Source organism: Cibotium barometz, chromosome 23 (assembly GCF_041138505.1).
Source record: "Cibotium barometz isolate CiBa-2024 chromosome 23, ASM4113850v1, whole genome shotgun sequence".
Classification (NCBI taxonomy): Eukaryota; Viridiplantae; Streptophyta; class Polypodiopsida; order Cyatheales; family Cibotiaceae; genus Cibotium; species Cibotium barometz.
In genome coordinates this window covers 27617213-27630036 of record NC_141068.1, presented here as the reverse complement: position 1 = coordinate 27630036, position 12824 = coordinate 27617213, and the positions used below count along the sequence as shown (strand labels likewise).

At 46.6% G+C, this 12824-nt stretch overlaps 1 protein-coding gene across 1 annotated transcript in view; it reads left to right on the top strand.

The window, feature by feature from the left end:
• Nucleotides 1–12824, top strand: part of LOC147625810 (chaperone protein dnaJ 15-like) — an 85581-nt gene that overhangs the window by 58738 nt on the left and 14019 nt on the right. Inside the window, exons 8-10 of the mRNA XM_086817379.1 lie at nt 11304–11412; nt 11505–11653; nt 11790–11843. Coding sequence (XP_086673505.1) covers nt 11304–11412; nt 11505–11653; nt 11790–11843 — 312 coding nt within the window. The remainder of the gene's footprint in view (nt 1–11303; nt 11413–11504; nt 11654–11789; nt 11844–12824) is intronic.

The following is a 12824-nucleotide window of genomic DNA, read 5'->3' as shown; positions in this document are numbered from 1 at the left end:
ATTTATTGAAGTGTTATGTGGCAGATCAAAAGAGTGCATGGGAGAAGTATCTTCCACTTGTTGAGTTTGCCTACAACAATACGATCCATGCTTCCACGGGAAGGCTTCGTTTGAGATTATTTATGGCAGAGTGGTATTGCCATCCATCCTTCGTACCAAGGATGAGATTTTTGCAGCTGATGAATATGTTCGTGACTTCGATGTTGCCTTTGGTCAGGTCCGGACAGCCATTGCAAGATCTCAAGATAAGCATAAAATGGTTGCTGACAGAAGGGACATGGAAGTCAAAGAAGGTGATTGGGTTTTGCTGAAATTTGAGAAGGCTCGGCTTCGGAAGAGGCCAGGACGAGAAGGATCATATCCTAAGCTTTCTCCTCGCTATTATGGACCCTTCAAGGTGATTCACAAGGAAGTGTCATAGAGGCTTGCTTTACCTAGTCACTGGAAGATTCACAATGCTTTTCATGTGAGACTCTTTCGGAAATATGTGGGGCCAGATCCTGACGAGCCCGTCATCGAAGATCCGCCAGAAATTGAAGAGCTTGAGGAGATCCTCCAACCAGAACAGATTGTTTTTCACAAGGAGACAAAGCTACCAGCAGGAAAGCTTTCCAAGAGATACCTTGTGAAGTTTAAGAATTATCTGCCTATTGATGCCAAGTGGGTAAATGAGGATTGTTTTGTTGATTACCCACAATTGTTGCAGGCATATCTTGAGGCTTTACAGTTGAGGACAACTCTTTAGAAGCCCGGGGGGATGTCACCAATTGGCCGACCATTTGGTCCATCTCCAGATTTTGCGTCTCGTTCACTTGAGGCGAGGCCGGTGTCTCATGTGAAGAGGCCAGTATTTTGCTGACATGGACGGGAGCCAGACTGGTGCCACCTGTGTGTTAGCAGGATGGTGTCGTATGGACGCGAGCCAGACTGGTGCCACCCGTGTATGACCTGGACTGTGTTCGACCCATGGGATTGTCACGCCATGGAAGAGCCAATATTCGTGCCGTGTTTTGCCTATGGGACTGTCACACCATAGGGAAACTTGTGCCTGGAACTGTCTCTTATCTATGGGACTGTAACTCCATAGGAAGACGAGGTTTTTATGTTTTACGTCGTGCCAGTTTTGTGCCGACAGATATTTTGTACTTGTTCCATGAACGGGAGATATGTCCATGTTACTCTTTGCACATGCACACATGTTCTGCATGTTTGAAATTGTTTTCGCATGACTTGTATTTTTGTGTTTGCCTGCTTGACGTGTTACTTACTGAGCGGGACGTCTGCCAGTGAGTCGTGAAGTCTGCTCTGTCTTCTGACCAGTTTTGGTGCATGTGAACAGGTGGTAAGTATATTGCACATGTTGTTTTAATGTTTCATATCCTAACCCTTTGTTTTTTAAGGTTAAATGTTCACACACACTTAAAAGTGGGCACCCCCTTTGGGCACCCACTTAGGGGCCAAGGTGGGGAGCCCCACTTAAGTATGTGTGGGGGTGGGTGCATGGTCACCTACCCACACCCCCTTAGAGCTGGCCGCCCACATGCAAGCGTGGGGAGCCAGCCAGCACTTATTGTTTACTCCCTCTCCATCCTTAATAAGAAAAGCTTTACGATCACCTTAAACAGAAGAATTTTGTGCGCCTCCATCACCCTACGCTCCATCGCTTGCTGTTGACGGCTGAACCTTGTGCAAAGGGGGCTGTGCTACTGCATACAGCCGGCGCATGCTCTCAAGTGGGGCCATCCCCTCCATCGTTGCTGACGGCTGAACACGCTTCAGGCTGCTTTACCTACACAGAGGCGGCTGCCACCTACGCTTCAGCTCTGCTACAGCCGGCTGCTAGGCCATCTCCTCTTCCGGTCACAGCCAGGCGGCTGTACACTGCAGCCAGGCCACTACAGCAGCACAGAGGCGGCTGCTCCTAACTTCAGCGTGCTGCCTCTGCTCCTACAGGCGACAGTATACCTGCTGGCTGCGCTGCCTGTTCCTCTTGCAGGCCATCGTGGGCCACCTCCAGCTAGCATCGCATCCTTTCTTCAGCAGACTGCGCCAGGTTGCCCACAGCACAGTAGGCGGCTGCGCACAAGTGGCTGTGCACAGCAGCCAGTCAGCGAGACATTACTTCTTCTCCCTCAGGCGACCATACCCTACATGTATGGGTGCTATTCCTTCTGTTGGTAGCTGTGTTCCTACAACAAGACTTTACCTCTACTAAGGTGGCTCCTCCATCTCCCTTATTGGCAAGAGGTTGCACTTCCTTTCCATAGGCGGCGTCTTCCGTCTTCAAGTGGCTACAACTGGTGTTTCTCTCAAGTAACTGCACACATGGGTATTGGATTTCCTTCTGCCATCCACAAGTAAGTGAATTTCAGATTTCAGTAAAGTATTGTGTGTTAAATCTGATAAGGGATTCCCGACTCCCTATACGGCCAACACCCGTTCAGTGCCGGGTAGTCTCACTGTGTGATGAGACGTGGAATTCTGAGATGAACGGTGAGGGCCAAGGGTGGTGGTTGAGATTTGGTTATGGAGCTGTGCATTAGTGAGACTAGAATCTCTAAAGAGTTGCTAAACCCACCGAGGTAGGCCAGCCTTCCTCTCAAAGCGTGAAGAAGAGGATCGAGCTACAGTAGAGGACTCATTCGATGCTGCTGGAAGTGGTGATGAGGTAAGCACTGGTGAGAGTAATCCTAGAGTCAAAGTAGGACTCGTAGAGGGGCTGGGAGCTGCACAAGCTGATGCAATGGGAACGGGTGACTGTAAAGGATTAGCTGGCACCGGGCTTGTAGCAGGGGGAGGAGGAGGAGCTGGACGTTGCAGAGGTAAAAGATCACTAGCATTTGTCGAGAATGGATCATCGAGAAAGTCGGAAGATGCATCAGGCGGAGAGGAATCAATGCCAAACAAGCTCTCATCAAATTGAGTATCAAGGGAAATGATGATGTCATCAACCTCCGGATCCCAAAAGTTGTACCCTTTGGCTCTCAGACTGTAGCCTGTGAAGATCATCCTGACTTTGGGGCGAGTGTGGTCCTTTTCTTATCTGGGACATGCACATAAGCAACACAGTCGAAAACACGAAGATGAGATACAGAAGGCTTGTGTCCTGTAAAGGCCTCCTCCGAAGTCATCCCCTTAAACCGCTTTTGTGAGAGAGCGGTTAATGAGATAAACTGAGGTAGCCACAGCTTCACCCCCCAGAAAGCAGGAGGGAGACTTGCATGATGCAACAAAGCACGAGCCATCTCTTTGACGGTCAGGTTCTTTTCGTTCCACAACTCCATTCTGCTGAGGAGTGTAAGGAACTGTAGTTTGTTGATGAATGCCCTTCGAAGCAAGGAAGTCATCAAATGGTACAAACTCGCCACCATTATCAGTCCGGAGGAATGATACTCTACCCCCGGACTGATTTTGCACCATCGCGATCCAAGTCTTGAAACTGACAAAAGCATCTGACTTGCGAGCCAGAAAACATACCCAAACTTTGCGAGTGAAATCATCCACAAGAAGAAGAAAATATCGAGCCTTGCCAAGAGACACAACCTCCATAGGTCCTGCAAGATCTGCATGTATTAGCTCCAGTCTTCGGGTTGCTCGATGAGTGGCCTCCTTTGGAAATGCATCTCGATGATGCTTGCCCATCATGCAGGATGAGCAGATGTGTGAGAGAGACCTGAGCTGAGGTAGTCCGCTGACAACCTGCTTAGAATGGAACTTCTGTAAGGCAACAATCGGTACATGACCGAAGCGAGAATGCCACAAAGAAGTATCTGCCTCAGAAACCAAAGCCAACACGGGTGAGAAAAGCTGATGAATATGGGAATCAGTGTGAGGGATCTTGGAAGAGAAATTGGTGATCTTGTAGAGACCCCCATCATGGACTCCATTGGCAACAATCGAGAGAGTCTTCCTGTCGATTACTTCGATGACCTCATCATCAAAGTACACACCAAGTCCCTTCTGAGAAGCTTTGTATACTGAAAATAGATTTTTGGAAATTCGTGGTACATGGAGAACATCATGTAAGGTGGGAGAGGAACCCAAAGAAAAATTACCAACACCGGTGACATGAAGCGAAGAGTTGTCGCCGATACGAACTGAAGAAGAGATAGTTTGGTAGTCCTCCAAGATATGGGCTTGATTGGTCATGTGGGCAGAAGCACCACTATCACCTACCCATTCCAGCGTTTCAGGTGTGACACTAACCTCTTCAGGAGAAGTCATATCTGTGATCACGAGGAATGAATTCTTTGAAGAAGTGGATGAATCTGTGACTGCCATGTATGCAACTTTGGCAGATCCCTCCTCTAAAACTGTGCCTTCAACTTTGGTGTTGTCCTTGTCAGATGCTTTAGAAGCATCCTGGGCTTTATACTTGGCTTTTGCTCCTCAAGAATCATCACGACGAGCAAAGCAGCGAGCCTCAGTATGACCTATCTTGCCACAATAATCACATTCATTGCTTTTGTCCTTGGATTCCTTAGAATCCTATTTACCCTTGTCTTTGCCTTTGTTTTTGTTGTTGTTGTTGTTGGAGTTCCCTTTTCCGTCTTTGCCTTTGCCCTTGTCAGAGGCAACAAAAGCAGACTCCGACTTGCCTTTTCCGTGAAGCATGCACTTGTCGTGGAGATAACTCACGACTTCCTCAAAAGGGAGGAGAGGATCACGGAAATAAATATTATCCCTGAAAGAATCAAAGGAAGCAAGCAACTTACCAAGAAGTTTATGGATGGGATTGTTGATGGTGCTCCCGTATTCCTCAAGTTGCAGCTTGATACAGGAAAACTCTCCAATCTTCTCAATGAGGTTATCTGACTCAGTGATGGTAAGCTTCTCCAGATCGGACTCCAATTTGGCAATCTTCACTGTCGAAACTCTCCCATACCTCCTCTGGATCTTTGTCCACATCTTATGAGCATTACTCCGGGAGGAGACAAACTATGCCTGTATGGGGATGGAGTCATGCAATGGTGGATGATGATAAGACGAGCCCGAGCATCCAATATGCTTCTCAAAGCAGGGTCCACCAAGTGAGGTGTGGAGATAGCCATCCACACATCGGCTCCTTCTAGCAACAACTGAGTGTAGAAAGACCAAGTATGATAGTTGGTTGCGGTAAGCTTCATGGAGTCACTGACTTGGGGAGGATTGTAGGATGGTATGTGGGTAGGGGTGGGAGCAAGACCTGGATGAGAGAAACTCAGAGAGGAAAGATTGGGAATAGGAACCACATGTGGGTGGGAGCAGGGGATCCAGGCTGTGATGGTGCTGGAGAATCAACAGGAGGAGTAGTAGCAGTAGAGAAATCTCGTGAAGCCATGTCCTCTGACAAGAAACCTTCTCTGAAGAAAGGGGTTGAAAAAAATCAGCAAGTCCTCCTCTTAGGCTGTGCACAGCAAGAAGAAAGGGAGGGAGGGTTGAAAACTGAAAGGAGAGGAAGAAGATCTCTCCAAGGTGTAGTTCCTTGTCCTCAACACGTGGAAGAGGGCTTCAACAATCAAAAAAATCAGCAATCTTTGCTGAAAATTCAGAAATACAACAGTCCCAAGTGTTAGATGAAGAAAACGTAGCACTCTTGAGGAAGCCTTTGCTCCCGGATGAAAAAGCAGCACCTTTTACGCTGAAATCTGCAGAAAACGCAGCAAACTGTCCAAGCCTCTGCGCCAAAACAGAAAACGCAGATTTCTTCTGCTCACAGGTCAGCGTTTTGCTCTGATACCATGAAAGAAAGTGAAGCAAATATAAAACATAGATGTAGGCCCAGGTACAAGACCTGTAAATGTGGAAACTGATGTTTGTTACTGAAATCTGAGCATGAGGGAAGCCCGTAGGTGCTGTACAATGGTGAGAAGCAGTAGCAGCTGCTAATGACCTCAACTCAATGCTGAAAAATGAGATGAATTGAGGGAAAGGGAGCCAGCCCTTATATACTCCCTCAGGATGTTGGTTGGCCAGTTGTAGTAGGCCGATAGCATGGCAGTAGCATAAAATGCCTAAAAATACCAAAAAATGGTAGAAAAATGATGAATAACCTTTGCTAAGATATGCCAATGCAGGGCCTCATAAATGGCCAATACAAGCATGAAAAAGATGATGTAGACCCTCTGGAGATGATATAATCCAACAAAGTAGCCATATGAAGCATGCATGTTGTCTCATAGACCCGGGCCCGTCATTATGTGGGGCGACTCTTTGTAATGATAACCCTATTGTGAAGGTCATAGCCCAAATAAGTCTTGGTGGTGTGGAGGGCCACCCTCTTCCCTAGGAAAGCTGCCCTTGATTCTTGATCCTTGAACTTGAGAAGAAGGGGGCTGTTCCCTAGTCTAGTCCTTCCCGTTTCACCATGCATCGACAAAGGGAGTTCCCATGATGCCCATTTACTTGCATAATGCCTTGCAATGTCCCTTTGGGGAGCCTAGAATCCCTCACATTCAAGGCCTTTGCTTGTTGGCGTTTGTCCTCTACCAACGTCGCTGTCATGGGGGTAGGGATCACTTATTTTTCTTAGTCACCTACACCTCTTTAAAGTATCATCAAGCTCCCTTTTTTCCCCTTCAACCCACTTTCAGGTTGCGTTGCATTTTCAGATATAAGGGCTTTCTTTGCGAGTTCTAAATCATTTTGCCTTGCATTCACTTCTTTTAGTTGCTCCACCTCCACCTCCACCTCCAAGGCCAAGGCTGCTGCCTGTCCCCTTCCTCTTTTGCATTCTCTGCAATGGAAGCTTGCAACTCCATAAAATCATCTTGGAGCTTTCCTAGCTTCGATAGCCAAGCGTCTTTGCATGATGCTGCCATTTCCTCTGCTTGTTTTTGTAATTCGTTTTTAAGGCCCAAAAGCCTTGTTGCTGTAGGAAACCTTCCTTAACCATTTGTAAGCCCTCCTTCACTATTGGAGCCAATTAATGTTTGGGGTTCTGTAATGTGGGTATCCAGTTTATGAATCATTTTCTTTAGTTTACCATACACTCTGTTTCTTTTGCTATTGCGTGTGATGGGGTGGGAAGTCGCCATCTTGCAGCTAATGAGCGCTTGCATGAGTCAGCACCACATAGTGTGGTTTAGGGTAATGATAGGGTGGCTGGGCAAAAGTTGATGCAAAATCAAAAGGAAGAAAAGGGGAAAAAACAGAAGAAAGAAAGAAAGATATATTAAGCGTCTACTAAAGACCCAATGGGCCTATAAGAGAGAAGAAGAAGAAGAATGTATTATCGTCCTCTGGGAGCCGATAAACGGCCCATGGGACCTCCACGAAATTATTACAAAGCTGTAAGAAACAAAAAAAAAAAACAAAGCCTCCTCCCTTCATTGGAGGGAAATACAAAGCCTTCTCCCTTCATGGGAGTGATATGGAGCTTGTCGTATGGTCGCATTGTGCTGTAAGGTAGCCATGATGTTTAAGAATCTTGGTGATATAAATGCCTACAGCAGCAAGCTTGGCATGTGTGAGCAGATCCACCAAGTCATGATATCCTTCTAGAATGGTACTAAAGTCCTTTCTTATGTGGTCATATTGTGGGCATGTTAAAAGGACATGTTCCTCCGTCTCCATTGCTCCCAAAGTGCATACTTTGCATAGTCTTTTCTCTTTTGGGATATTGCTCCATGCTCCTTTTTCAATCTCGAGTGTGTGACATAGTCCGGATAAGTGCAAGACCTCTCCTTGCATTGGCGGGAATAGGCATGCTTATGTATTTCTGAGCATTGTCTTCTTCACTGACCAGATGATCCGCAGTATTGTGGTCTTTTCGGAAACCAGCTTGTCCAATGGCTCTTTTTTTGTGCATTTTTGTCCACAAACTGAGTTTGCTCTCAACTATTGTGCTAAATAGCTTCGCCATAGTGGATCCAACCATTATGGTTCTATAGTTGGTAAGCTGGTTTCGATCTCCTCCTTTATATATAGGTTTAATCCAGTTCTCTTGCCAATCTGGCGGAAAACAATTAACAATTGCATCATTCAGTAGGTGGGCAATACATTTTTGTGTGTTCTCTTCTGTCCATTTGATTAGCTCAGCATTGAGGTGTAGTGTATCAGCGGCCTTTCCATTAGCCATTTTCTTTAAACCTTCCTTCACATCTTCTAATGAGAAAAATGCCTCATCATGGAGGTGGACTGTGGTTGTGACCATGGGTGGAGCATGCGGGTGTGTGTACACTTTTTTGACATATTGGAGCATTTCATCCTCAGTGAAATCTCCCATTATATCAGTTTTCTTCCCTTTGGTGCCTCTCCATGTACCTCTTGGATTTTTGGCAAATTCAGTTGCATCCTCCCACTCTTTATCCAACAGGTATTTCCTCCTTTTTTTACGGGTGAGTGCGTGAAAATGCCTTTCAGCTTCCATACGTTCATCACCATTTTGCATTTGTTTAAGCTTCAGCCTGGCTTCCTTACATTCTTCATCGAACCATTTATTGTGTGGCAGCCCTTTGATGCATCTCTTCTTACTCTTTTTGCCCAATAGTGAGTGTGCCGCTGATAGTATAGCTTCTTTTACATCAGTCCAACTCAGCTTGTGTGTGATTCTGAGTGATTTGTCAATGGTTTCAGCATATTCCTTTCTCTTTTTTACTCGTGTGTGATTCTGAGAGAGAGAGAGAGAGAGAGAGAGAGAGAGAGAGAGAGAGAGAGAGATTTTATTAACGTCTTCTAAAGGCCAAAAAACGGCCTATGAGACAAAACCTGTGTACATCATCATCATGGCTCAATGGACATCAAATGGATACAAAAGAAAAAAAAGTACAAAGTACTCTATAATGTGGAGATAAATCACATACAGGGCTCTGGTTAACTACTGTGGGGTGGGTGGGAGGCGGGGGGGTAAATACATCCAATAAAGCATCTAGCTCCAATCGGTGCCAATGACTGGGTGTAGGATGTCATACATCGTGTTAGGGGCAAGATATCTCCCAATCTGTGCTAGATCAATCTGGGGTTTGTTCTCTCTGCTATGTCTCCTCAAGACCTCATCAATCTGTGTCTGGTGGAGACCTGGGGAGCGAGGGCCAGGTGAGTGGGGACGTCTCTTGGATCGTAGCTCTCTCGCTCGGGCTGATGTCACTCCTCTACTAGTAGATGTAGAGATAGTGCGTCTCCGAGTGACCCGGGTTTGGACCGAAGGAGCTGTGGAGGATGTCCCACCACTAAGTGGCTGGAAGAAGGTAGTGATCCGTGTCTGAGATGTAGTATCCCTCTGCTGTGGGAGCTGCTGTAATAGCCACTCTCTATGACGTCGTAACTCCATCAAAAATCCCCCCAAGCATCTCTGATCATGAAACTGCGTAACTCTGCCGAGTGGACCAAATCCCTCCTTGAAAAGACAGTGGTATCTCCCCCGAATCTCATAGTATACTGGGCAATGGCAAACATAATGCTCCTCTGTCTCCACCTCTGTGGCACAATTTGCAGATACGTCTCCCTCGGGGCTCCTATAGCTCTCTCTGCCTCTATCTCTAGAGTGTGTGAAGATGCCCAAAGCTGCCCAATAGTAGTGCGCATGGCATGAGACATATATACATCCATGTACCCCGGTCTTTGCATAAACCCATCCTCTGTGAGCTGTAAGAAATGATCGTGGTAGGGCTGCCTCTTCACAGGAAGAGGCTGTGGAGGATCAATCCATTTATGATGTGTGTATAGCTGTATCAAATTGTGACGTATCAATCGGTTCCTCTCCACACGGGAGAGTCTCATGGTCGGATGGTCCTCATCATACTGAAACGGAGGGAGCCTGTCCATACTCATCCCATGAGTGAAAACCACTGTAAAACCTCTGCTTACCATGGCTGTCGCCTTGATGTTGCTACTCGCTCTGATGACTCTAGGGCCTGTCTCGGTAATCTATCTGGGGGCATGTGCCTAACTCGCTGAATAAATGTCATTGTCTGAAAGAGTGCCTCCACTAGCATGGGCGAAGATGCAAACTTTGCCAAAACTATCTCATGTGGCGTCGAGGTTTTACTATGAATCATCCGTGAGAACATAAGTGTTTGTGGGTGCTCTAAACCTCGCCATCCGCTTGCTGATAGTCCTGGAGCCCAGATGGGGGATGCATACATCAAGGCTGGTGTGACCATGGTATGAAAAAGCCATCCCTTTGTACGGGGTTCTTGAAAATGCGCCTGGTGACATTGCCTCTCAAGTAAAGCTAAAGTTGCATACCCTCTGGCTACCGTCCTGAGCTGCCTGTCTCATGGAGAACCTCCCCGCTAGGCTAGTAAACGTGACACCCAAATATACATACGAAGTCACTACATCCACACGTCTACAGTGAGATCCAAGCTCTTTATCAAATCTGTTTTGGTATATGATGTGGGTGGTCTCTCGCCCTTGCTTCGTGGTATTGAAAATCATAACCTTGGTTTTATCAAGATTGACCGTCAGGCCCCTCTGATTACAAAACTCTCCCAAGGCATCCACGTGCCGCTGTAACCCTTGCTATGTATCCGAGACAAGTACTACATCGTTTGCGTAAAGCATCAAAGCTACATATAGATCTCCCAAAGATGATCCACTGCGCCCCCCCCCCCCCCCCCCCCTTGCCCACAAAATCTGCTAGCTCATCAATGTATAATCCAAACAAGGTGGGAGATAATGGACATCCTTGCTTAACACCAATAGTGCTAGCAAGCTCCTCTGATAGTCCGCGTGGGCATCGCACACGACCCACAACTCTCTCATACAAAGCAACAATCCCCCGTATCATCTCTGATGGTACCCCAAGTGTCTGCAATCTCTGCATAAGTTTGTCGCAAGGCATATTGTCAAATGCCTTGAGGAAATCCACAAAGCAGCATTATAATCTACGTCTCTGTGCCTTCGCCTCCTCTATGAGACTCCTGAGTGTGAAGATATGATCAAGAGTGGAGTGGTTTCAGCAGAAATCAGCCCGCCCACAGTAGCTCTGAATCCAGAGATATCTGCCAATTTACTGAGCTCATGCTCAATGACCGACCCATAAAGTTTGGCCAATGTGTGGCCTACCATCACAGTCTTGTAGTTACCCGGATCCATCGGGTGGGTATCTGCTGGTAATTTGTGATGATCTCTCTAATCTTCCCATGCCATCTGGATTTGCTACGGATACCCCAAGGTCTAGGGCGTCTGTCTCAACATAGCTGAGAGGCACGCTCAAGAGTGACCCCATTGGATGTGGATGCGGCTGTGTCCTGACCCTGCCTCTGCTGTGCTGAAGTGGTGCTCCCCCCAGAGAGAGAGAGAGAGAGAGAGAGAGAGAGAGAGAGAGGTGCACGAGCCCACCACTATTTTTTTACTAACAAACTACCAATGTTGTGCAGATGGCCATGGCAAAAGACCCAGATGCTGCTTTTTTCAAAAAGCTGGAAGGTCTTCAACCATGTGAGGTTTTAACTCTAAGAGGAGGGACACATATCTTTGCTGTATACGGTACTTCTTCTAGCCTGTTGTATTTGTTCTTTTGGATCTTGAATTTGTTATGTCTTGAGCTTATTCAAGGCATTTTTTGCTTCTTAAATCAGGTGACAACTTCTTCAAGAGTGCCAGCTACACCATTGAGGCTATCTGTGCACAAGATTTCATAGATTCAAAGGAAAAACTCAAAGAGGTGGAAGCACAAATGCTGAGGAAGCAAAATGTGCTACACGAATTCGAGGCAGAATATAAAGAAGTGCGAATTCAAGTTTCTCCCTGTTCTTTTAATATTGTCACCTCTTGAGGGCCAGAGTGGGCTTTTGTGGTGAAGTGATGTTGTGCTTGTTTGACCCACATTGATTTGGCTTTTGAATATGTGCTTGGAATAGCAGGTGCTAGCTCGTTTCCAAGCTGTCACGAACAAATATACACAAGAGAAACAGGAAGTACGTTCTCTTTTTGATAATCAAAGTTAATGTTTTGCTATTTGTATGGGGTGAACAATGCATGTTTTCTTTTTAGTCTCCCTCTGAGAGCAGCCAGCCATGGAGGGAGCCTTCCCCACCCCCCCCCCCCCCCCCCCTGCTGGTTGGCCTGCTGGACCAGCCCAGGACTAGAAATTGGGGCTTCCCTTGGACTTGTACTGGACTTGCTTGGCTACCTTGTTTGGCCTGCCTAGATGCCTGTCTAGCCTTCGCAACTGTGTTGTGGCCTGCCCGGTTGCCTGTCTAGCCAGTCTGCTACCTTGCCAACACCTATTGGAATTTGGAATCCCCTTCCTCACGAAGGCTACTACCTGGCCTGGGCTTTGCTAGCTTGCAGGTGTGTTGCATTCTCCCCACTAGAGTTCTAGTTGTCCTCTGCTGTTACGGGTGCCACTCACAAGAACTGAAAAAATCCAATTCTGTCTCACTCAAGGTACTAGATGTTCGAAGCTTTGTCAGATTACTTTGTGTCTGTGCTCACCTTATTAACACAAGAACTTGCAAATGTATCTTCTGACAAAATTTGCAATCAAGCACCTCTTGATGAAGTACCTACCAGTGGTCTAGCACCTCCTGATGAATAATTGGCACTTGATGAGAATTCTGATGAGAACAATATTAATAGACCCCTTCCAAAGTCACGAAAACATGTTAAGCCACCAGAATATCTGCTCAGATGGATCACTAAACCCCTCTTTGCCAAATCCAACACACTTGTGAGATAAAAGAGACAAAAGGGTAGACGACACCCCTCATTACCGACTTGACTTGAACCTTTATCCACCTGCACTTCCTTGGCCATGTATGGTCATACCAACTTCCACCAACTATATGCTCAATGCTCAGTCCTCACGATGGACACCAACCTGTCGAACATATTCAAGGAAATAGAAAGAAACTTTGATAGATTGAAGGAAAAACTGTGGCCATTGCCTTATCAGC